This window comes from Salmo salar, chromosome 05 (assembly GCF_965601325.2).
Source record: "Salmo salar chromosome 05, fSalSal1, whole genome shotgun sequence".
Taxonomy (NCBI): domain Eukaryota; kingdom Metazoa; phylum Chordata; class Actinopteri; order Salmoniformes; family Salmonidae; genus Salmo; species Salmo salar.
The window spans coordinates 40,407,492-40,435,000 of record NC_138295.1 but is presented as its reverse complement, the minus strand read 5'-3'; the positions used below and the strand labels follow the sequence as shown (position 1 = coordinate 40,435,000).

General features: G+C 41.3%; 1 protein-coding gene across 2 annotated transcripts in view; it reads right to left on the bottom strand.

The window, feature by feature from the left end:
- The window catches only part of LOC106604833 (A disintegrin and metalloproteinase with thrombospondin motifs 2), a 205,861-nt gene that overhangs the window by 108,282 nt on the left and 70,070 nt on the right, over positions 1 to 27,509 (bottom strand). For both annotated transcript variants that reach the window (XM_014199880.3, XM_045718244.2), the window contains exon 3: positions 26,714 to 26,885. In XM_014199880.3, coding sequence (XP_014055355.1) covers positions 26,714 to 26,885 — 172 coding nt within the window. The remainder of the gene's footprint in view (positions 1 to 26,713; positions 26,886 to 27,509) is intronic.

Genomic DNA, 27,509 nt, shown 5'->3' with positions numbered 1-27,509 from the left:
TGCAACACTTTTTTTGCGTCGGACAATAACATTGATGAATACGCTGATTCGGTGAGCGAGTTTATTAGCAAGTGCATCGGTGATGTTGTACCCACAGCAACTATTAAAACCTTCCCCAACCAGAAACCATGGATTGACTGTAGCATTCGTGCAAAACTGAAAGAGGAAACCACTGCTTTTAATCAGGGCAAGGCGACCGGAAACATGACCGAATACAAACATTGCAGCTATTCCCTCCGCAAGGCAATCAAACAAGCTAAGCGTCAGTATAGAGACAAAGAAGTGTCGCTATTCAACAGCTCAGACACAAAAGGTATGTGGCAGGGTCTACAGTCAATCACGGACTACAAAAAGAAAACCAGCCCCGTCGCGGACCACGATGTCCTGCTCCCAGACAAACTAAACAACTTCTTTGCTCGCTTTGAGGACAATACAGTGCCAACGACACGGTCCGCTACCAAAACCTGCGGGCTCTCCTTCACCGCAGCCAACGTGAGTAAAGCATTTAAACGTGTTAACCCTCGCAAGGCTGCCGGCCCAGACGGCATCCCTAGCCATGTCCTCAGAGCATGCGCAGACCAGCTTGCTGGTATGTTTACGGACATATTCAATCAATCCTTATCCCAGTCTGCTGTTCCCACATGCTTCAAGAGGGCCACCATTGTTTCAGTTCCCAAGAAAGCTAAGGTAACTGAGATAAATGACTATCGCCCCGTAGCACTCACCTCCGTCATCATGAAGTGCTTTGAGAGACTAGTCAAGGATCATATCACCTCCACCCTACCTGACACCATAGACCCACTCCAATTTGCTTACCGCCCCAATAGGTCCACAGACGACACAATCGCAATCACACTGCACACTGCCCTAACCCATCTGGACAAGAGGAATACCTATGTAAGAATAGTAGTACCCTCCAAACTCGTCATTAAGCTCGAGACCCTGGGTCTCGACCCCGCCCTGTGCAACTGGGTCCTGGACTTCCTGATGGGCCGCCCCCAGGTGGTGAGGGTAGGAAACAACATCTCTAACCGCTGATCCTCAACAGTTGGGCCCCACATGGTGCGTTCTCAGCCATCTCCTGTACTCCCTGTTCACCCATGACTGCGTGGCCATGCAAGCCTCCAACTCAATCATCAAGTTTGCAGACGACACCACAGTGGTAGGCTTGATTACCAACAACGACGAGACGGCCTACAGGGAGGAGGTGAGGGCCCTCGGAGTGTGGTGTCAGGAAAATAACCTCACACTCAATGTCAACAAAACAAGGAGATGATCGTGGACTTCAGGAAACAGCAGAGGGAGCATCCCCCTATCCACATCGATGGGACAGTGGTGGAGAAGGTGGAAAGTTTTAAGTTCCTCGGCGTACACATCACGGACAAACTGAAATGGTCCACCCCCACAGACAGCGTGGTGAAGAAGGTGCAACAGTGCCTCTTCAACCTCAGGAGGCTGAAGAAATTTGGCTTGTCACCAAAAACACTCACACACTTTTACAGATCCACAATCGAGAGCATCCTGTCGGGCTGTATCACCGCCTGGTACGGCAACGGCTCCGCCCACAACCGTAAGGCTCTCCAGAGGGAAGTGAGGTATGCACAATGCATCACTGGGGGCAAACTTCCTGCCCTCCAGGACACCTACACCACCCGATGTCACAGGAAGGCCAATAAGATCATCAAGGACAACAAACACCCGAGCCACTGCCTGTTCACCCCGCTATCATCCAGAAGGCGAGGTCAGTACAGGTGCATCAAAGCTGGGACCGAGAGACTGAAAAACAGCTTCTATCTCAAGGACATCAAACTGTTAAACAGCCATCACTAACATTGAGTGGCTGCTGCCAACATACTGACTCAATCTCTAGCCACTTTAATAATTAAGAATTGGATGTAATAAATGTATCACTAGTCACTTTAAACTATGCCACTTTATATAATGTTTACATACCCTACACTACTCATCTCATATGTATATACTGTACTCTATGCCATCTACTGCATCCTGCCTATGCCTTTCGGCCATCGCTCATACATATACATTTTTATGTACATATTGTTATTCATTCCTTTACACTTGTGTATATAAGGTAGTTGTTGTGAAATTGTTAGATTACTTGTTAGATATTATTGCATGGTCGGAACTATAAGCACAAGCATTTCACTACACACATTAACATCTGCTAACCATGTGTATGTGACAAATACAATTTGATTTGATTTGATTTGAGATAATATAAAACTAGAACCAGCAAGACTTTAATTGTGGAGTGTTGTGTCAAAAAAGCAGAGCATCTCTTTATTACGGACAGACCTCCCCTCATCTTTACAACCATTGACTCTATATGTTTTGACCATCACAGTTTACAATCTAAGGTAACACTAAGTAATTTAGTCTCCTCAAATTGTTGGTAACATTTTTCTTCTTACGGCACAAAGCTTCAGGATAGTCCTCGTTGAGGAAGGTATATGTTCCTCTCAAGTTCTTGGCTCTTTCTAGAACAGCTACCTTGTCCTTGACCCTCAGAAACTTCACCACTATCGGCCTGGCCTTGTCACCTGGGCCAGTGGTGGGTTTTCCAGCACTGTGGGTGCACTCCACCTCAATCTTCATGTGGTCCATCCGAGATCATTTCCCTCACTTTGTCCTCTGATTCCATGAAGGTCTTATGTGGAGATTCTGAAATTGTTACGCCTTGATTGTCCCTCGAGATAATCTGATTTCTCCTTCATTGTTATCATGTATTCACAAACACTACCGTTCAAAATTTTGGGGTCACTTATAAATGTCCTTGTTTTTGAAAAATTTTTTTTTTAAATGACCATTGAAATAACATCCAATTTATCAGAAATACATTGTAGACATTGTTAATGTTGTAAATGACTATTGTAGCTGGAAAAGGCAGATTTTTTTTAATGGAAAATATACATAGGTGTACAGAGGCCCATTATCAGCAGAGCAAATCAAATCAAACTTGATTTGCCATATGCGCCGAATACAAGTATAGACTTTACCGTGAAAAGCTTACTTACAAGCCCTTAACCAACAGTGCAGTTCAAGAAGAAAATATTTTCAAAGTAGGCAAAAAAAGTAATAATAAAAAGTAACACAATAACAATAACGGGGCTATTTACAGGGGGCACCAGTACCAATTCAGTGTGCCGGGGTACAGGCTAGCTGAGGTAATATGTACATGTAGGTGGGGGCAGAGTGACTATGCATAGGTAACAAACAAACCGCGAGTAGCATGAATTGTTCAGCAGTCTAATGGCTTGGGGATAGAAGCTGTTGAAGAGTCTTTTGGTCCTAGACTTGGCACTCCGGTACCGCTTGCCGTGCGGTAGCAAAGAAAACAGTCTATAACTTGGGTGACAGGAGTCTCTGACAATTTTATGGGCTTTCCTCTGACACTGCCAATTATATAGGTCCTGGATGGCAGGAAGCTTGGCCCCAGTGATGTACTGGGCCGTTCGCACTACCCTCTGTAGTGCCTTACGGTCAGATGCTGAGCAGTTGCCATACCAGGTGGTGATGCAACTGGTCAGGATGCTCTCAATGGTGCAGCTGTAGAACCTTTTGAGGATCTGAGGGCCCATGCCAAATCTTTTCAGTTCGCTGAGGGGGAAGGTCCCGTGTGGCTCAGTTGGTAGAGCATGGTGTTTGCAACGCCAGCGTTGTGGGTTCGATTCCCACGGGGGACCAGTATGAAAAAAAAATGTTTTATGAAATGTATGCATTCACTACTGTAAGTCACTCTGGATAAGAGCGTCTGCTAAATTACTAAAATGAAAAGGTTTTGTTGTGCCTTCTTCACGACTGTCTTGGTATGTTTGGACCATGATAGTTCGTTGGTGATGTGGACACCAAGGAACTTTAAACTCTCGACCCGCTCCACTACAACCCCATCGATGTTAATGGGGGCCTGTTCGGCCCGCCTTTTCCTGTAGTCCACAATCAGCTCCTTTGTCTTGCTCACATTGAGGGAGAGGTTGTTGTCCTGGCACCACACTCCAGTTCTCTGACCTTCCTAAAGGCTGTCTCATCATTGTCGGTGATCAGACCTACCACTGTTGTGTTGTCTGCAAACTTCATGATGGTGTTGGAGTCGTGTTTGGCCATGCAGTCGTGGGTGAACAGGGAATACAGGAGGGGAATAAGTACACACCCCTGAGGGGCCCCAGTGTTAAGGATCAGAGTGGCAGACGTACTGTTGTCTACTCTTACCACCTGGGGGCGGCTCGTGAGGAAGTCCAGGATCCAGTTGCAAAGGGAGGTGTTTAGTCCCAGAGTCCTTAGCTTAGTGATGAGCTTCGTGGGCACTATGGTGTTGAACGCTGAGCTGTAGTCGATTATCAGCATTCTCGCATAAGTGTTCCTTTTATCCAGGTGAGAAAGGGTGGTGTGGAGTGCGATTGAGATTGCGTCATCTGTGGATCTGTTGGGGCGGTATGCAAATTGGAGTGGGCCTAGGGTGCCAGGGAGGATGCTGTTGATGTGAGCCATGACCAGCCTTTCAAAGCACTTCATTGCTACCGATGTGAGTGCTACAGGGCGGTAATCATTTAGGCAGGTTACCTTCGCTTCCTTGGGCACAGGGACTATGGTGGTCTGCTTGAAACATATAGGTATTACAGACTCGGACAGGGAGAGGTTGAAAATGTCAGTGAAGACACTTGACAGTTTGTCCACGCAGGCTTTGAGTACACATCCTGGTAATCTGTCTGGCCCTACGGCCTTGTGAATGTTGACCTGTTTAAAGGTTTTGTTCACATTGGCTACCGAGAGCATTATTACACAGTCATCCAGAAGAGCTGTCGCTCTCGTGCATGCTTCAGTGTTGCTTGCCTCGAAGTGAGCATCAAAGGCATTTAGCTCGTCTGGTAGGCTCGCGTCACTGGGCAGCTCGCGTCTGGGTATCCCTTTGTAGTCCGCAATAGTTTTCAAGCCCTGCCACATTCAATGAGCATCAGAGCCGGTGTAGTAGGATTCAATCTTAATCCTGTATTGACGCTTTGCTTGTTTGATGGTTCGTCTGGAGGCATAGCGGGATTTCTTATAAGCGTCCGGATTAGTCTTCTGCTCCTTGAAAGCGGCAGCTCTAGCCTTTAGCTCGATGCAGATGTTGCCTGTAATCCATGGCTTCTGTTATACTCACAGACATTATTAACAGTTTTAGAAACTTCAGAGTGGTTTCTATCCAATACTATAAATTATATGCATATCCTGGCTTCTGGGCCTGAGTAACAGGCAGTTAACTTTGGGCACGTCAGTCATCTGAAATTCCGAACACTGCCACCGGCCCTCAAGAAGTTAATTACATTTACATGATTAGTTTAATCACGTAATAATAATTACAGAAAATTGATTTGATTCTGTACAAACAATAGTACGCAAGTGTAAACACCATGGGACCACACAGCCGTCATACCGCTCAGGAAGGAGATGCATTCTGTCTCCTTGAGATGAATGTACTTTGGTGTGAAAAGTGCAAATCAATCCCAGAACAACAGCAAAGGACCTTGAGAAGATGCTGGAGGAAACAGGTAGAAAAGTATCTATATCCACAGTAAAACAATCCAAATCGACATAACCTGAAAGGCCGCTCGGCAAGGAAGAAACCACTGCTCCAAAACCGCCATAAAAAAAGCCAGTTTGCAACTGCACATGGGGACAAAGATCGTACTTTTTGGAGAAATGTCCTCTGGTCTGATGAAGCAAAAATAGAACTGCTTGGCCATAATGACCATCATTATGTATGGAGGAAAAAGGGGGAGGCTTGCAAGCCGAAGAACACCATCCCAACCGTGAAGCATGGGGGTGGCAGCATCATGTTGTGCGAGTGCTTTGCTGCAGGAGGGACTGGTGCAGTTCACAAAATAGATGGCAACATGAGGCAGGAAAATGATGTGGATATATTGAAGTAACATCTCAAGACATCAGTCAGGAAATTAAAGCTTGGTCACAAATGGGTCTTCCAAATGGACAATGACCCCAAGCATACTTTCAAAGGTCTGGCAAAATGGCTTTAGGACAACAAAGTCAAGGTATTGGAGTGGCTATCACAAAGCCCTGACCTCAATTCTATAGAACATTTGTGGGCAGAACTGAAAAAGCGTGTGCAAGCAAGGAGGCCTACAAACCTGACTCAGTTACACCAGCTCTGTCAGGAGGAAAGCGGCAAAATTCACCAAACTTATTGTGGGAAGCTTGTGGAAGGCTACCTGAAATGTTTGACCCAAGTTAACAATTTTGAAGGAAATGCTACCAAGTATTAATTGAGTGTATGTAAACTTCTGACCCACTGGGAATGTGATGAAAGAAATAAAAGCTGAAATAAATCATTCTCTCTACTATTGTTCTGACGTTTCACATTCTTAAAATAAAGTGTTGATCCTAACTGACCTAAGACAGTGAATTTGTACTGCGATTAAATGTCAGGAATTGTGAAAAACTGAGTTTAAATGTATTTGGCTTAGGTGTATGTAAACTTCCGACTTCAACTCCTTGCTGTCCCCAGTTCACCTGGCCGTGCTGCTGCTCCAGTTCCAACTGTTCTGCCTGCAGCTATGGAACCCTGACCTGTTCACCGGACGTGCTACCTGTCCCAGACCTGTTGTCCCAGACCTGCTGGAACCCTGACCTATTCACCAGACGTGCTACCTGTCCCAGACCTGCTGTTTTCAACTCTCTAGAGACAGCAGGAGCGGTAGAGATACTCTCAAAGATCGGCTATGAAAAAGCCAACTGACACTTACTCTTGTGTTGCTGACTTGTTGCACCCTCGACAACTACTATGATTATTATTATTTGACAATGCTGGTCATTTATGAACATTTGAACATCTAGGCCATGTGCTGTTATAATCTCCACCCGGCACAGCCAGAAGAGGACTGGCCACCCCTCATAGCCTGGTTCCTCTCTAGGTTTCTTCCTAGGTTTTGGCCTTTCTAGGGAGTTTTTCCTAGCCACCGTGCTTCTACACCTGCATTGCTTGCTGTTTGGGGTTTTAGGCTGGGTTTCTGTACAGCACTTTGAGATATCAGCTGATGTAAGAAGGGCTATATAAATAAATTTGATTTGATTTGATTTGAACTGTACATATCATTATTTTCGTTGTGCCTGTTTTGCATGTTATTGTGGCATTAATACGTGTCACATATCAGTTTGCAAACAATGTAAATCATGTTTTGTTTGTTAATAAAGCCACACACAAACATGCAGCTCCAAAATGCATGTGTTTCAGCCTATCTCAGTGCTTTCTGTGGTGGTGGGGCAGCCAGCAGAAAATATAGAGCATAGGGGTTGGTAATGTTCTCTAGTTGTGCTGTGATTGGCTCAGTGTTCTGTCACTCATGGGACACAACGTCACCGCAAAATCTACGGGGAGAGCTCGAAAATTCAATCCCTTGGGTGCTGCCATAGATTTACATTAGAAGTGCCCATCCACGAAGGCTTAAAGTCATTGGCCACAGATAAAATGACGTCAAATCCCGACTACCATAGCTTTGATTGGACTGATCATGTCAACATCATACTTTCAAAATATTAGCTAGAAAGCAGTCATAATCAGGAATCAAGTCGAAAAAACTACTGGCAAATCCTTTTCAATTGTTGTCATATGAAGAAATATTATAGATGAAACGTATTGCTTCTCATCGGCCATTGGACATAAACATTACACAACAAGTTGGAAATTGCAAATTCTACAATTAGTGGTTTAGAAGGAATCAGTGGCTAACTACAAGCTTTGCAAAGTAATCACTATTCTGCTATTCAGTTGAGACAGTGTGTGGTTCAAGTCTGGGTATAAGGGTCTCTTTTCCAAGCTTAAAAGGATAAACATTCACTAGCCAACACACCATGGGCTAGAAAAGGTTGAGTACATTGGCCATGCTGTCAATCCAGCATGACTTCTGCCTAATTCAAAACAACTGGAAACTCAGAACTGGGAAATCTCAGACTTAAGTGGGTTCAAGACAACTGGGAACTTGGGAAAAAATGAGCTCTGTCTGGGAAAATACATTTTGAACGGTCATCCAACTCGGAATTCCAAGTCGGGAACTCCAACCTGAAGATCACTGACATCATGATTCAACCTAGTTTTTTTAACGAGTTCCCATTTTTCTTGAAAGCACCATAAATCCAGAGAATGTCAGACTTTGATCACAAAGTTTGATGATAAAATGTGTCCACAAGAAGGACCGCTGCGCCACCTTTTCTGTTCAAGTGAGCAGAGCACAACAAGGTCCAAAAATATATTGAATGCTGCTGCATAAATGATGTAATATGCCAGGGAGATATGTATACTGTAGCTAGGAAAGTAATACTAAGTGTATGTTGTGTAGTAAGTTGTTAATAGCCCATGTGCCTCACCCTAATAATTTGGTCCCTTTCCCCCTCATAACTTAGCCTACTGTTCTGACTTGGTGGTGCACATGTAGTCTATAGCCTGTTTTAGAGAAATGTAATCATTGAGTATTGTAGAGCTTTCATTATTTGCTTATATGCCCCCTTTATGTATCTTACGGTTCTGACTTGGTGTACAGGGAGAATACTGTAAGAACGGCCCATGTTCTGAATTCTGTCGCTATTCATTTCAAAAGTGCTGAACAAATAGTTATATTGACAACGTCTGTCCTAGCTCGCTCATTATTGTCTTAATCGAAATTACGGATTGCCTCTTATCCGCTCGTCGTTCCCTTATGCCATAGTTTGTAAATCTCAATTGTCAGTAGAACCACATTTGTTTAAGCAAGTCAGACATATCAACTATGTTTTTTAAAAAGGCAGTAAATGAGGCTAATGAACTGTTTCGCTGCCAGACAAGGCTCTGCTGATAGCCAGGTGTAGCTGTGGTAAGGATTCACTCCATGGTGCTGAAAAGAATGCTCTGCTGTTGGAACAGCTTTATGTCGGCCCTAACAGTTTGTGGGCACGGTTTGTCACCGTTATAGTGCAATTAATGTACCGTTTAGTGTTGTGTTGTGTATTGGCTTTGCTGGAATGCATTTAAAAAAAACTTTTTTTTTTGCCCAACCAAGATTTACATGCTATAATCGCGAGTTCAGAAAAAAATGTAAAATAATAAAATTATCTTTATTATTATAATCATTATTTTATAAATCCTTAGCCCTTCTCTGAAGGCGTAGAAGGCCCATTGTTCCCCACTGTGTTTGGGTTAGTAATAATTTGTAGAGTGGTTCTATTTTCCCTCAGCATGCATTTGTTTTAATATTCTGAATGTATAAAGAATCCATTTGTTCTGAAATATGAACACAGAAATACTGGACATTTTGAACTCTTATTATGGTGCTGATTTGACAAAATTACAATCATGGTCTTGAATTGGACTCGCATTTTTATGGTCTCGGTCTTGACTCTGTCTCGATTTGCTCTGGTCTTGAATTGGTCTCGCTTTAGGTGGTCTCAAACACATCACTGGTGATTCGGGAGTAACATTAAAACAGAATAATATGCCCCACCAACATTAGACAACTATACTGAAAACCCAAACTCAAATTGCTGAAAGAAGTAAATGAAATCAATTAGAAAATTGTCAACTGACAACTAAAATAACAGTGCAGATGGCACTCTTTTGCTAAGTGCAGAGATGTATCATAGGTAATGAATGTGTAACGGACTTCTGAACTTCTACAGACTTTGTGGTGCAGCAAAAAGATCAGCATACCCCAAATCCCAGGTGGGGTCATATTGGAATGTCAGCACTAGCAGTAATTATATTGTCATTGATTAAATATTTTTACACTATTTTAGATGAACAGTGTACCACTTAGCATAAAACCCCCATAGCATTTAATTACTTTACTTATAATAGTGTGGGACAACTGGGACCATCACGTGACAAAAACCTCTAGGGGACCATGACACAACGTCCTAAGAACGTCCTAAAAACGACCTCAGTGTCAAACCGGGAACTATAAAAAGGTCCCACAGAGAATGTTCCCTTGGGACCATCATACAACGTCCTAAGGACAATCACCCGACCTCAACCCAATTGAGATGGTTTGGGATGAGTTGCACCGCAGAGTGAAGGACAAGCAACCAACAAGTGCTCAGCATATACTGTATGGGAACTCCTTCAAGACTGTTGGAAAAGCAATCCAGGTGAAGCTGGTTGTGATAATGCCAATAGTGTGCAAAGCTGTCATCAAGGCAAAGGGTGGCTACTTTGAAGAATCTCAAATATAAAATATATTTTTGGTTACTACATGACAACATATGTGTTATTTCATAGTTTCGATGTCTTCACTAATATTAAACAATGTAGAAACAATTAAGAAAAACCCTGGAAAGAGTAAGTGTGTCCAAACTTTTGACTGGTACTCTATATGAATAAATTAACATAAAGGAGTGGAACTGGGCTGCAACCAATGTTCCCTCTAACACTATCAACACTTCACTCTACTGTGGGAATTGTAACCGAATCAATGCAATATCGGCCACTTTTAATGTAATATCGAAAACAAACAAACTAAGAAAGATTTAGTGTGAAAAACTAACTGTGCAAGAGATTTTCTTGTAGGCAAAGCGCATTGGAGTAGGATTCTATTGCATTGACAGGCATGACTCAGGCCCACACTCCAGTCTACTCAGACCGGTGCGCCATAAACAATCAGAGCTGCAGTAGGCCTATATGCAAATAGCATTTGCCATATATGGATCTGTGCCATTCACTTTGAACTGGACTGTGTTTAGACTACTGTATGAGTGGTCACTAGTAGACGCGCTTGTTTTGAGATCAGCCCTGCATGTTTTATTTTTCAAAAGTCTCATGGAATGTAGGCATTGACCACCACACATTGGCTGCTATTGTAGGCTGAATGATAGAACATCAATTTCCATGTTAAAATGTTATGGGATGTGTTTTTCTCCATTGTTTTTGATGGTAGTACACTCTGGAAGGCCTACATTATGCTCAAATAGCCACAGTAGCCTACTTGGCCACTGTTAAAACTGTAACTTAAAGTGGGTACAGCCTCAGTGTTCACAGTAAGCGCATGCTGGAAGTTGCACAGAATTTTCACAACGTTCAAGTTTGTGCTCAGCAGACCTGGAATTTTCTCAGGGCCTAATATTTTTTTTTGAGGGAACATTGGCTACACCCATTAAAAACTTGCTCTGTCTAGGTGTACCTGCACCCACCTGCACTGTCTAGACTGTCTCATTAATTACTGTTGTTGTCATGTTCTGTTGGATAATTCGACAAGTGTGTCAATAGCAGGATAACCTCGGATCAAAAATCAACAGGCTTGGCTCTAGATTACACCTATCTAATCATAGTTTACATTGTTTGCGAGATCAGACATAATATCACTATGATACGAGTATTCATTTTCGGAAGTTGCTTTCATTTCAGCTCACCTAATTTGTAAACATTTCAACTGTATTAAATTATGCATTTTTTTCAATTCCCAAAAAAATGAACACCCATCAAATTTAAGTTATCTTTCTTCTCTTTCTTGTGATGTAAGTGTTGAGACGATGCATTAAATCCCAGATGAAGCTTTGGTGTTCTTATAGATGCAACGAAAAGACAATGTATTCCATTGAACCCATTTCAGCCATTACTGGGGTAAGATTGACAGGTCATTTCAAACATTTCCGCGTTCATAACGTTAATGGGAAAAAATGACAGGCACAAGCAAGAGTATGAAAGAGTCGCAGGAGTAAAATGAAAGCAATCAATCTAGTGAGATATAAGTGACAAGTGGATTTTGCACCTCTCAAACATAGGAAATAGATGGCTGAAAAAACTGATCCTCAGGTGGGCAGGGCATGCACGTTGCTACACACACACACACACACACACACGCACACACACACACACACACACACACACACACACACACACACACACACACACGCACACGCACACACACACATCCTTTCTTAGTCACAACTCTATACTAAAACCCTTACATCACATGACCCAAAGGGAAGGGATCACTGCCACTACCTGGAGTGGGTTCTGCAGGACGCAACGTTTGGGAATGTTCAGATAGAACTATGCTATGTAGAACAAACATGCCTCTCTGACTTATATAATGAATAATGAATAACGTCTGCTCTATTCGTGGAACTTCTATCCTCAAAGTTCAAGAATGTTTTGCAACTGAACGTGGCCTACATGCAAACATTTGGTTGCACAGAAAGAAAGGAAAAGGGATAGCAAACAATTTATTAGTAAATTCCTCTTGCCACTACACTATACCTGAGTTAATGTGGACCCAGTGACTCAGACTTGAGCACTTGGACCAGGAGTCAAGCACTGGGACTCGGACTTCAGCCATAGAGACTTGTGACTAGACTCGTGGCTCGACCTTTGGTGACTCGGACTTGGACTCAAGCACAGGGAACTCGGAACTCGATTCAGACTCGAGGTTTAGTGACATAACTACATCACTGAGCGAAACAGTCATTAGCTCCCGTTCAAAGTCATTATCCCCATTCTACTTGTGGACAGCAATGTGACTGGGGCATCTGTGGAAGGTTGATAGCAATGGCAATGACACGACCAAGTGATGGAGGTGCAACCAATACTGCTTTTCCAATACTTTGTGGCACCATCTCTGCGCTTCTGTTTGTGTCTGTTTGTTTTGTATGTAATGTACTATATCTATATATGCTGAATTCAGTGGTGTGTATTCATGGATGCCAAGGGAAGCCATGCTTCCCCAAATATTTGACCAAAGAAAATAATTATTCTTTGGTCTCTCTCTGTGTTTTCAAACTGTGGGATGTCCTGGTGCAGCCCCAAGGGAGGCTAGTTTGGATTTGGCTTTGGCTTCAAACCAATCAAATCCCCAAAAATGTGTCTTTTTCTGGTCTGCTTGTGTTGATGTCCTGCAGTAGCTAGCTTGCTAAATCGGGCCACTCCTAAGCCATGGATAGAGATGGGGATTTTGACTTGTGGTTTTTACTTAATTCTCTGTACGGGCCAATAATTATGACAGTGATTCTGATCTAACCATAAATTAATATATTATGCCACTGGCCTGAGAATATTGAAGTTCAATATGTAGCATAGTAGGCTCACATTAACTAGCTAGCTATCTTAACTGGTTCATTGTTGCCCATGCGAGGAAGTTAGGTTAGCAAGCATTTTAGCTAGGTAACCTATGACAACAAAAAGTGTACTGTATGACAGAGCCATGGACCGTTTTGCCAACATGAAAAATAGAGGAGGATGGCATTGGAGTTCAACTAGTCTACAAGTAGGGTGAGTCAACATGTTTTGTTTTACTGTACTTGCGCATGTGCGCATGCACATGCTCATGCACACACACACGTAGACACACACACACATAAATCAGTTCCACAGACAGCCACATGATATTTAGCAACATTGATTGGACTAGATAGTTTTTGGTATCTTTAAATTTGTTTTCAGTGTATTAAACTAACATACATAGGCTTATTGATTTGATTATGTTTAAACGTTTAAGTTGAAATGGTGCTGGAATAGTGGAGGCAGTGCTCCTGTTGTTTTTATGTTGACTTGCAGTAACTCTGTGGTTCTAAATCAGTAGTTGCTTAGTAAACCGTCAAAAACATTAACTTGCTTGACCTTGCTGCAAGTGATATAACTGTTTGTTACATGGAATATTTGCTTTGTGGACTTCACCTGGGCAGAGGTTGCTCTCCCCGGTTTTGTGATGAAACAAACGTATATGTAGTTGAATTTATTCCGCCACTGTGTGACTGTTGTCTTTTTGTTGTCACGGCCTTATTGTATATCACGTGGCATATTTTTACACTGCTGCTACTCGCTGTTTATTATCTATGCATAGTCACTTTACCCCTACCTACATGTACAAATGACCTCGAATAACCTGTACCCCCGCACATTGACTCGGTACCGGTACCCCCTGTATATAGCCTCGTTATTGTGTTACGTTTTATTAAATTTTTTACTTTCGTTTTTTTTGGTAAATATTTTCTTAACTCTATTTCTTGAACTGCATTGTTGGTTAAGAGCTTGTAAATAAGCATTTCACATAAGGTTGTTGTTGTATTCTGTTGTATTCGGTGACAAATACAATTATTTTGATTTGATATGAACGAATGGGTTATAGAGCAAACTATGCAATTATCACAACATAGGTTGTAATTGGCTTTTTTACTGGCTTGTCTTGGCTTCCTCGGTGATTTTACCCAAGCACTGGCTAAATTAGGAATTTATATGGGAGATAATTCTTATATACTGTATTCTAATATATGTTTGTCAAATTTCTGCTGTTGCGAAGGGAACAGCATATTATGCAGAAAAATAATTTGGTATTACATGGCTATATATGTACATAGAAGTCAGTGACTTATGTTGACAATAAGTTAAGAGGCAATACAAATGTGAAGTGACTAAAATGAAAGGGCATTTAGTTGACTAAAATGGCTCACCATTTCATCATTTTAACTATAACTACACTAAATCATTATTCAAATGACAAAAATGTCAATGATATTTCAGTCAAAATGTGTAAGACTAGACTAAATCTTAAAAAAGAGTGACAGAATTAACACCAGTGTGTGATTGAGACCTCTGCTCATTACTGGTGCTCTCTTTTTGTTTGAAGCTGGCAGGTATGTGTGTGCACACACATTCGATCAGTCTATTCTGAACAGTCTACTCCAGAACTTCTGATAACAAAGAAAGGAGAGAGAGAGAAAGAGAGATAGAAAGAGAGAACAAGTGTGTGAGTTTCCATAGGAACGCCGAGTTAAGATCTCAGGAAGGAGACAGACTAGTAGAGTAACAACGACCACCACCCACTGTCACTGACACCTGGCACACACACACATTCAGGCCGTGTTGCTTTCTGAAACTGTGTGTTTGTAATGAAGTGTCACACCTTGATCTGGTCACCTGTCCTTGTGATTGTCTCCACCCCCTCCAGGTGTCGCTCATTATCCCCGGTGTATATTGTATATATCCCTGTGTTTCCTGTCTCTCTGTGCCAGTTCGTCTTGTTTGCCAAGTCAACCAACGGTTTTCCTTGCTCCTATTTTTCCCAGTCTCTGTTTGTTTCTAGTCCTCCTGGTTTCGACCCATGACTGTCCTGACTCCGAACCCGCCTGCCTGACCACTCTGCCTGTTCTGACTACCAGTCTGCCTATCCCCTTGTACTGTTTTTGGACTCGGATCTGGTTTCTGACCCCTGCCTGGCCTGACCTCGAGACTGCCTATCGTCTGGTACTGTTTGGACTCTGACCTGGTTTATGAACTCTCACCTGTCCCCAACCTGCCTTTGCCTACCCCTTTTGTTATAATAAATATCCTCTGCCTCCTGTGTCTGCATTTGGGTCTCGCCTTGTGCCCTTATATGAAGAGTGTGTGTATTTTTCTTTCTACAAGCTTTCACAGTCTCACATCAGAATAAGATGTTCATCCATGTTTCTCAAATGTCAAATTTCGAAGTTGTTCCAATCATCACATTTCAAAGTGTTTAAGGTTCTGTTTAGTCATTAACTCCAAATGTTTTAAGGTTAGGGTTAAGTTTCGGCATTAACTCTGAATTATTAAGGTTTTAACTCAGAATGGTTAAGGTAAGGGTTATGGTTTGGGATAGGATGAAAACTAAAATATTAAAAACAACTTTCTATCACTGGATTTAAACATGCAACCTTTTGGACCAGATGCTAACACCCATCTGCCACCCCCATCCACAATGCCCTAGCAAAACCGATACCTACTTGAAGGTAACAGTGCTCAGTGTTGCCCCTAGTGGCTGGTTTCCACGTCATCTCCTGACTTACTCAGACATGGGTGGACGTGTAATACTCACTTGTATCACGGATGACCTGCCTGGTTTCTTTCCCTTTTACTTACTTCTCACCTCATGTCCGTCCTACCGTCTCTCCATCCTGACACTGTACGCTGATAAGTAAGGGACATTTTAATGTATTAATTTATAATCAATCAATAATTTATTCAGATCTGCTGCACAAGGTCTACTTTACGACCTGCCGATTAATAAATTACTTATTATTTAATTTCCTGGACACAGACAGTCAGTGTATTGGCCAGCTAAATGTAGCCTTTTGTTCCATAGCTGACAGAGAGAGAGAGAGGGAAGAAGACTGATTGGTTTTTCACACCATAAGCTGTGGAAAAGGTGTGAATCAATGTCCTAAGTGGAGAGAGCAAGCTGTATTATTGATGTTGCACATTCATCAATTAATCACTGCTCTTGGAAAACTCTGGATTATCATTATTTTACCAGACAGACAGAGGATCATATATCTCTACCTGTCTCATCTCTATCTTGCTCTCTCTGTTCTGTCTATATTTGGACTGTTTCTTCCCTACCTCTCATTTTCTCTGATCTGTCTCTCCATCTCTTCTATCTTTGTAACATAACAATCTTCTCTGCTTTCCTCTCTTTTTTTCATATATTTTCTTCCCTTTCCTTCACCTCCCCTTTCTTATTCGTCTTTGACTCCTTTTTCTCTCATAGTCTTTCGTTTCATCCCTCTTTCTCCTTCTTTGTATCTTTCCCCCATCCCTCACTCTATCTGTGGGTAACATCAGGACAGTGTCCAGGCGGAGCTGTCTGGGGGAGAGTGGTGTGGTGCGCAATGTTTTGGTCCAGGGGAGTCGTGTGTGTGTGTGCGTGCACACGTGTGTATGTGTGTGCATGTGTGATGTGCAGTGCTGTTTTGTTCAGGGGACTGAGACATGCACAGACAGATGGACCACCACAGGGCTTTTTCCCACAATCCTCCTCACCTGGACTGGGCACACTCACACCACAGAAATATACCCATAGATCTATATTTCACATGCAGATGGTCAATTCTGGAGGTGTAGGAACTTTTGAAGTACACAGTACAAAAATTATAGAAATACAAATATATGAAATACATTTTTAAAACGACTAAGATTTCACCTGCCTTATAACTGTAACACACGTTAAAAAAAAGTGCATCTTTCTCAAGGACTCTCTTGATCAAAACTTCTGCCTCCACCGCTGTGAACGTCACACAGAGCTCGAGCATGGCTTCCTGAACTCGTTAGGAACTTGCATTTTGCCTAAATTATTTTAGATTACTTTGATGAAGTGCTTCGCTACAATGTTAGGATTGCTTTGTCAGTGATGTAGGGTTCAGCCAGGAGTTGATGGATAGTCGGAGGAGCGAATTACATTTTTATTTTACCTTTATTTAACTAGGCAAGTCAGTTAAGGACAAATTATTATTTACAAAGATGGCCTGGAAACAGTGGGTTAACCTGTTTGGGATAGGGGGCAGTATTTTCACATCCGGATGAAAAGCGTGGCCAAAGTAAACTGCCTGCTACTCAGGCCCAGAAGCTAGGATATGCATATAATTGGTAGATTTGGATAGAAAACACTCTAAAATTTCTAAAACTGTTACAATTATGTCTGTGAGTATAACAGAACCTATTTGGCAGGCGAAGCGGTGACCATTCAGGATTTTATTTTTTTAGGTAACAGTGTTTTCAATGGTTTTCTATGTGTATCTAGATTTCTAAGGCACTTGCGTGCAGTTCCTATCGCTTCCACTGGATGTCAACAGTCTTTAGAAATTGGTTGATGTTTTTCTTTTGAGTAATGAAGAAGTATGGCTGTTCAGAACGAGGGTTGAGTCTATTGTACTGTTGTGGTTGGGGCGCGCGACCTGAAAGCTCGCTCCACTTTGTTTTCATCCTGTATTGAACACAGTTTATCCCGTCTTAAATTGTATTGATTATTTACGTAACAAAATACCTAAAGTTGTATTAGGAAAGTTGTTTGACATGTTTGGATCAAGATTACATGTAACTTATTAGATATTTTGTTGTATTTTGTTGCGCGAGTTGGAACTGGTGTCAAATGCGCCAAATAAATGGACATTTTGGAGATATAACGATGGAATTTATCGAACAAAAGGACCTTTTATGATGTTTATGGGACATATTGGAGTGGCAACAGAAGAAGATCTTCAAAGGTAAGGCATGAAATATATCGTTATTTCTGAGTTTTTGTCGCACCTGGCGTTGAATTATGATTGCCATGTGTTTGTTTGATGGGGTGCTGTCCTCAGATAATAGCATGGTTTGTTTTCGCCGTAAAGCCTTTTTGAAATCTGACACGGTTAAGCTTTAATTTGGTGTATTGCACTTGTGAATGTATGAAAGTTAAATATTTCTAATATTTTGTTTTGAATTTCGCGCTCTGCCATTTCACCGGATGTTGTAGAAACGTTCCGCTAGCTGTAAAAGGCTTTAACTGCCTTGTTTAGGGGCAGAACGACAGACTTTTACCTGGTCAGCTCGGGGATTTGATCTAGCAATCTTTCGGTTACTGGTCTAACGCTCTAACCACTAGGCTAAATGCCACCCCATTATATTTGGTGGAGGTACATACCATTTCGATCTACGGTGTAAAACAAAACATGTTGACTCACCCTACTTGCAGACTAGTTGAACTCCAATGCCATCCTCCTCTCCTTCATGTTGGCAAAACGGCCTATGGATCTGTCATGCAGTACAACTTTTGTTGTCATAGGCTAACTAGCTAAAATGCTTGCTAGCCTAACCTCCTCGCATGGGCAACAAGGAACCAGTTTAGACAGCTAGCTAGGTAGTTAACGTTAGCCTATCATCTCATGCCAGTGGAACAACATATTAAGTTATGGTTAGATCAGAATTGCGGTCATAATAATAATAATAAAAGTCAAAACCACAAGTCCAAATCCCCATCTCCATCCATGGGCGATTTAGTAAACTAGCTACTGCAGGACATCAACACAAGCAGACCAGAAACAGACACATTTTTTGGAAATGTAAGTTTTGCTTAGGAAGAGATTTGATTGGTGTGAAGCCAAATCCAAACTGGCCTCCCTTGGGGGGGCGTTTGGCTGCACCAGGACAACCCAGACTTGAGAACATTTTGAAAACAGAGAGAGACAAAACATTAATACATTTAGCATTTAAAACATATTATTGGTCAAATATTTGGGGAAGCATGGCTTCCCTTGGCATCCATGAATACACACCACTGAATTCAGCATATATAGATATTGCACATTACATACAAAACAAACAGACACAAACACAAGAGCAGAGATGGTGCCTCAAAGTATTGGAAAAGTAGTATTGGTTGCACCTCCATCACTTGGTCGTGTCATTGCCATTGCTATCAACTTTCCACAGATGTCAGTCACATTGATGTACAAAAGTAGAATAGGATAATGACTTTGAACGGGAGCTAATGACTGTTTCGCTCAGTGATGTAGTCTATGCTCAAGCCCACGTCGGAGTCACCAAAGGTCATGTCATGTGTCGAGTCACGAGTCTCTATGGCTGAAGTCCGAGTCCTGGTCCAAGTGCTCAAGTCTGAGTACTGGGTCCACATTAACTCAAAATAAAGTTATTTATCCAGGCAGATATAGTGTAGTGGCAAGAGGAATTTAGTAATACATTGTTTGCTATCACTTTTCCTTTCTTTCTGTGCCAACAAATGTTTGCATATAGGCCACATTCAGTTGCAAAACATTCTTGAACATTGCAGATAGAAATCCATGAATAGAGCAGACGTTAATCCTTATTCAACAAGTCAGAGAGGCATGTTTGTTCTACATAGCATATTTCTATCTGAACATTCCAAAACGTTGCATCCTGCTGAACCCACTCCAGGTTTTTAGCTATAGCTAGCTAATGAGGTAACATTACTGAATCAGGTGTAGTCTAAACAAATGGTTAACGGTCTGGGGTAACACTTTATTTGGATAGTCCATCTGTAGATGCTCTAAAGACTATCAGTAACATTTCAACTAACTATCTACTAACCCTAACCCTAGCTCTAACCCTAACCTTAACCCTTATCATAACCCTAAACGTAACCCTTAAAGGCTTTCCATGGTCAATACAACGTCTGCAGTGGCCGTACAGCTTTTACTGTGACACGGCCATATATACTTTTTGCACTTTGGGGAGCTGTCATATGCATCCAATAAATTGGTCTGCACTGCACCGCTTATAGTGAGTCAGGGCTAATCGTTATAGCCATCAAGCTAATTACAAGCAACTGACTAAACAAAAAGACAAGACCTTACCTCTTCTGAAATGTTGACTTCTGTGCTTGACATAGGAGCTCAGCCAAGTTAAAAGGCTGCACTGTTTTCCCGTCTGCATCTCCATCCCGAATCTCTCCATTGCCCCCAGCAAAATATGCCTACATTTAGGCTATTGTTTACATGTATGTTTCACACTATATCATGTAAAAATGTAATGTAAAGTATAATATAATATAAAGTATAATGCTTGTATGGATGTCAACCCCAATACATGTTCATGTCATCAATGAACTGAATTACAGTTAAAAAGTACTTTGACTACCACCACCGATTTCTGTATGCTAGCTATGGTACCAGATTAAGATCCTGAGAGGTGTAGTGCTCTAAGGCACTGCATCACAGTGCTAAAGGAGTCACTACAGACCCTGGTTCGATCCCAGGCTGTATCACTACTGGCCATGATCAGGAGCCCATAAGGAGGCGCGAAATTCCACTGGAATTAGAGTATGACAGCTAAAGAGATGGAGAAAACACCTGTCTCCAGATTACATCTTCAAACTAAGGGCAACCGTGGTATGGCATTCTGACAGGGAGACGCGTCCATCATGCATGATGATGTAGACAGATAAGATAGTCTAGCATTAGCTATCTACATTTTCAGATATTACATGTTTCTAATTTTGGCAGAAAGTGGTTTCATTTCAAGCTAAAGTGTACTGTTAGCTAGCTAGCCGTATTCATGCAGGGCAGTAACGACATGATTTGGCACTGTGTTCATTGTTGTTTAACTAGCTCATGTTATCTGACTGGCTCGTTAGCTAACGTTACATGTGTGAACGTACACCTTGTTTACATAGCTAGGTGCATTGTTTACCTAGCTAGCTAGCTATATGTCTTAAGCTAAAGTGTACTGTTAGCTAGCTAGCTAACCTTAGCTGGCTGGCTCCCTAGCTGACGTTATTATTCGTAACCCAGAGACGTTTACTTTTCTAGTTAGAGCCTAATGTTAGCTAGCTAATATTGAACCTGGTTGGTTAGCTCCCATCACTGTGGCATTGTTGGCACTGTTCATTGTTGTTTAACTAGCTAACGTTAACTGGCTGGCTCGTTAGCTAACGTTCCACGACATGTGTACAACACCTGTTGAATATGGCCGGTGTCAGTAAACGTCTGCAAAAAAGCGTAATGAAATTGTTGCCAGCAGAGCTGGTTAGGCTGTTTCATGTTATCCAATCATCGGCCAGAGCGTCAAGTGTGCGCTCCGAGAGTGAAATGAGATGGGTGGGGCTAAAGCTTAAGAGGGTGTGAACGATGCTGAATGGGTGTAGACAAAGAGGAGCTCTTCACTAGATACCAAAACATTCAAAGGCCATTTTCTCAAAAGTGAGTTTACAAGTTGATCAACTTTAAAAGCAGAATTACTTTCCCATTTTCCTCAAATGCAGTGTATGATATACCATTTTGTAGCTCTGAGTCTCTACTTTTATCCAATGTACAAAACACAATTTCAAATTTTGCTGCATAAGACCGAATTCAGGTGGTCCAGGAGTCACATTTTAGCAATCACATTGTGGGCCTGTTACAATACCTCAATCATGACGGATTTTACCAATATCCACTTTGTTAGATCAGATTTGTTGAGTGTGTGCCAATCCAGCATCCTTCTATCCCCCATGGTATGCATTCCATTAACCTCTTTACCACATCTATCCCCATTACATCTCTTTCCAGGAGTTCAAACTCATATTCATGTCTACTCGAGGTATCATAAAGAAGTTTTTTATTTGTGAACTTGTTCTGATAGCCTTTCTTCAAAGTTGTCCATGTTAACATAGCGCCAATATTATGGTTCAAATCTTTTCAACGGTAAGGCCTTGAATCAAGCTGTTTTCTCTGAGGAAAAGAGAGAGACTAGGCGATGGCTACAGAACCTGCCTATGAAATGCAGTTGGTAAAGTGGGAGGGTTAAGCGAGACTACAAATTCAAAGAGTACTTACTCAAAGAAGAGAAAAACATAAGCTAGACTGTTGTTTTACTATTAAACTCAATGCTTCGATTGTTTAAAATGTTGTAAAGCAGCTTGTGTTTATTAACCAGGCAAAGGGTAGCTAACTAGAAGGCTGGCTGTGACAGGTTAGCTACGGGGAAGCAAGAGAGTCACCTGCATGATGTCTATAATCAGAGGTGGAGCCGGAGCAGAGTCTGTCTGCCTGCCTGCCCACACTCATCGGTTGCTCCCCAGCAGCTCACCAGCTGATGTAGGATGTGTGTGCCGGGTGTGGCGTGTCCTTCCCACTGCTGAACAGAACTACGCTGTGCATCTGTGCTCATAATATTAATTGTGCTTACCACTGAAAATCTGTCAATCTCTCCAAAAGCCAAAAACATTCTTCCTACATTTTCTAGGCATCGATCAAGCCAAGAGCAAAATTATGGCTCCTGTCACTTTAACCTGCTATGCTGATTGGCTGAACAATAACACAGCCCTCTCTTGGCTGAGATCATGATTGATTGACGTCTAGGTGCCAAATCAATCATGGTGATTGGGCAGCCACTTCTCTTATCACAGAACAGAAGCCCAAGATTATATAAAATCCAAGACCTCCATCCAGGGGCGTCACCAGGGTTTCAGAACACTCCGGGTCTTTGAAAATTATTTTACATGACTGGAGACATTAGAATAATATTTTTTAACAAGACACAAATTACTGAAATTAAAGGCTACTTTGACTTTGACAGCCTACTGAGATCAATAAAAATGAACAACCCTGTTTTAAATGAAACCAATAGCATAGGCCAAAGAAAAGAGTGGAGACAGATTGTTCAATATAAGGAGGACATTATAGCACACTAACTTTCCAGTTACACAGACTCCTCCAAACTGTTTTTCCCGCAGTTGTATTTTGAAATATTGCAAAAGGCCTTTTAGCTGCTGCCTACTGTTCATTGACAGCCACAACTCAACAATCAGCTGTTTGAGATTTGCTGCGCGTGCTGCCCAATTGTGGGCTTCCTGATTGTAGGAAGCCCACAAAATCACACAACTATTTTTGAAAGAAGCTATTGAACCTCTGTGGCTAAATAATGCTTTCCGGTGTAGTATTTTCAATGATTTAATTTATTTCTGTACATACAGACAGGATCAATTATATAATTTGGCATATGTATTTAAATTGATCTGCAGCTAAAAAAAATATTCCATGCTCTGTGCTCTCCCTAAAGCCAAATAATCAATGCTTCCTATTATTAATCCAGTAGGTAGACCTACTGTTACAATAATATACACTACCGTTCAAAAGTTTGGGGTCACTTAGAAATGTCCTTGTTTCTGAAAGACAAGCAAAAAAATTTGTCCATTAAATTGACATCAAATTGATCAGAAATACAGTGTAGACATTGTTAATGTTATAAATGACAATTGTTGCTGGAAACGGCAGATTTTTTATGGAAAATCTACATAGCCGTACAGAGCCCAACGATGTGTACTACTCCTTTCACAGAACAGCGGAAACTGGCTCTAACCAGAATAGAAAGAGGAGTGGGATGCCCCGGTGCACAATTGAGCAAGAGGACAAGTACATTAGAGTGTCTAGTTTGAGAAACAGACACCTCACAAGTCCTCAACTGGCAGCTTCATTAAATAGTATCCGCAAAACATCAGTTTCAAAATCAACAGTAAAGAGGCGACTCAGGGATGCTTGCTTTCTAGGCAGTGTTGCAAAGAAAAATACATATTTCAGACCGGCCAATAAAAAGAAAAGATAACGATGGGCAAAAGAACACAGACACTGGACAGAGGAACTCTGCCTAGAAGGCCAGCATCCCAGACTCGCCACTGTTCATTTCTCAGAACAAGAATAGACTGAATAGTTTCAGAAGAAAGTTATTTGTTTCTGGTCATTTTGAGCCTGTAATCGAACCCACAGATGCTGATGCTCCAGATACTCAACTAGTCTAAAGGAGGCCAGTTTATTGCTTATTTTATCAGAACAACAGTTTTCAGCTGTGCTAATATAATTGCAAAAGGGTTTTCTAATGATCAATTAGCCTTTTAAAATGATAAACTTGGATTAGCTAACACAACGTGCCATTGGAACACAGGAGTGATGGTTGCTGATAATTGGCCTCTGTACGCCTATGTAGAAATTCCATTACAAATCGTTTCCAGCTACAATAGTCATTTACAACATTAACAATGTCTGCACTGTATTTCGGATCAATTTGATGTTATTTCAATGGACATTTTTATTTTTTGTTCAATAACAAGGACATTTCTTATTGACCCCAAACTTTTGAACGGTAGTGTATATATATAAACATATATAAATTATAAAGAAAACGGAGGTATTTGGACATAAATATGTATTATTTCGAACAAAAACAACATTTCTTGTGGAAGTAGCAGTCCTGGGAGTGCATTCTGACGAAGATCAGCAAAGGTAAGATAATATTTCTAATACTAATTCTGAGTTTAGGTTGCGCCGAACTTGGCGGGTGTCTGTATAGCTCTCTGTGATGGCTGAGCTATGTACTCAGAATATTGAAAAATGTGCTTTCTCCGTAAAGCTATTTTAAAATCTGACAAAGCGGTTGCATCCAGGAGTAGTCTATCTATAATTTTTAAAATAATTGTTATATATTTTGTCAACGTTTATGATGAGTATTTTTGTAAATTGATGTGCACATTCACCGGGAGTTTTGGTGGGAATACATTTTCTGAACATCACGTGCCAATGTAAAATGCTGTTTTTGGATATAAATATGAACTTTATCGAACAAAACATACATGTATTGTGCAACATAATGTCCTAGGAGTGTCATCTGATGAAGATCGTCAAAGGTTAGTGCTTCATTTAGCTGTGTTTTGGGTTTTATTGACATGTTCTTGCTTGGAAAATGGCTGTGTGATTATTTTTGTCTATGTATTCTCCTAACATAATCTAATGTTTTGCTTTCGCTGTAAAGCCTTTTTGAAATCAGACAATGTGGTTACATCAAGGAGAAGTGTATCTTTAAAATTATGTAAAATAGTTGTATGTTTGAGAAAGTTGAATTATGACATTTTGTTGTTTTTGAATTTGTCGCCCTGATATTTCACTGGCTGTGTCCCGCAGGTGGGACGCTAGCGTCCCATGTAGCCCATAGAAGTTAAATGTAGTTGGCTAAGGTGTATGTAAACTTCTGACTTCAACTGTATTTTTCCTGTTTAACCACTAGTGGTTGTAGCTATATTGTTATAGAAACGATGTAGACCTCATTTATGTTTTAAACATTGTAGCACAAAAAACAAGTTTCTATGTTCACAAGGCTAATACGTCTAATTACTTGAAAAGTCTATGGGAAAGGTGTCAAAATGTGTATTTGCATCAGTAGACTAAGTGACTGAAATGCATTAGAAAAGTATTGGAATGTTCAGGAAAACATCAGGTGCGCTCATCAGGTAGTAATTGTATATGTGTAGAGAAGATCTGCATTAATATCAATTGTGGTTTTGTCACAGTCCCTTCTCGTCTCCTAAGCGGCTGGTGAGCATTGTAGAGGGAAACAGAAAACACGTAGGGGCCTACGTGTTCATGAGAGTCTTACCTTTCAGGAACGGGTCATAATTGCTAGTAGCTCCTACTAGGGCCGGGACGATACCAGTATCACGATACATGTTAGTATCGTGGAAAGGAAATAAAACACAAAGCGGATTTAACTTCTTTAGGAAAACAGCCCTAATGTTGGAAACAAACATCATTATGTTGTCATCCAGAGTCACTTTTATTTATTGTCCAAGCTATAGCACACAATATTTTATATCCAGCAGGTTTTTAAAGGACCAACGAGTTTGGTCTGCATCATGTTGTAATTTTTTGCCATGGGAAGAAAAATTGCAATGCTGGAATCGTCACAGCCCTAGCTAAATCAAATCAAATCAAAATCAAACTTTATTTGTTACATGCGCCGAATACAACAGGTGTAAACCTTACCGTGAAATGCTTACTTACAAGCCCTTAACCAACAATGCAGTTCAAGAATTAAGAAAAGATTTACCAAATAAACTAAAGTAAAAAACTATAAAAAGTAACACAATAAAATAACAATAACTAGGCTATATACAGGGGTGCCAGTACCGGGTCAATGTGTGGGGGTACAGGTTAGTCAAGGTAATTAATTAATGTAAAGTGACTATGCATTGATAATAAACAGCGAGTAGCAGCAGTGTAAAACCAAATTGGGCCGCATTCAGTTGACAAAAAAATGTTTTACACCATCGCAGCAGTGCAAAAGATTCGGGGCTGACCCAAAATCATTCAGGGCTAAAGCCCCGAAAGCCCGGTCCTGGTGATGTCCATGCCTCCATCTCACACATAAAAGTATTGGTATGACTGCAGTCTCATCTTCCTACAATACATTGAATAGCAGAAATAGACACTGTTTAATAAACTGCAACAAGGAGCTTGTGAAAACTGGAATTTCACATTCACAATATTTCCTAACACCCCAACATGAACCACACATCGCTGAGAATTATATTGCTCTGTCATTTGCACACAGAATCCATACAAGCGCACACATAAACACAACCATGTACGGTACAAACCCAGTTTTGAAGTGCTAGTCTGTGGTTGAGTATACAGTAGGTATATGACATAGTGGAAGGCAGTAAGTAAGTAACCAATCACAGACCTCTAGAGTGGTAGTCTGCTGCGAGGCCGCTGACGGGCATTTTCTTCACAGAGGAAGAGCGGTAGACGATGTGTTGACGCCCTCCTCCTCCCTCCTCCTCCCCCATCACTCCATTCCCCTTCTCCGCCGGCTCGATGAAGAACTCCTCCTCTTCCGTCCTGATCATACCAGCCTGGGAGAGAGCAAGAGAGAGAGAGGAGATTAGAGAGAGTTTGTCAGTTATTCTATTTTAGTACAATGCATAATAATAATAATGACATAAAAACATATTATGCCTGGTTTGGGATCTCGCCCACTCATCCCATTTTCTTGAAAACTTTCCTCCAGCTAAAAGTCAGAGAGCCATGAAATCCATGTAACTGGCTAAAACCTCTCTTCTCCTCTCCTGGGTGTGGGGAGTAGGGCCACAGCCTTACAATAATTAAAGAGAGAGATGGAGATAAAATGAGAGATGGTGTTAATTTTGGCATCTATTATAAATTCAGTTTTAGTCAGTCTTAATGATTAAAATGCCTTTTAGTCTTAGTCACATTTTAGTGGCTTGGCTACAGGTTAAACAATTTAGGCATACATCTTTTTTCTCCCCAACATAACCTTGGGATGGGGGTAAATAACAGTGATTCCCTTAACAAATGGAGAATCTGCGCTTTCCAACAATTCCAGAAATATTACTGCAATATTCAGGAAATAGCAAATAGCATTCAAATTTCAAATTTCATTCGCATTTGCCCTCTGCGAGTGCGGCAACACAAAATAAAGCTTCTGATGTGAACAAAGCAAAAATAACCTACATGAA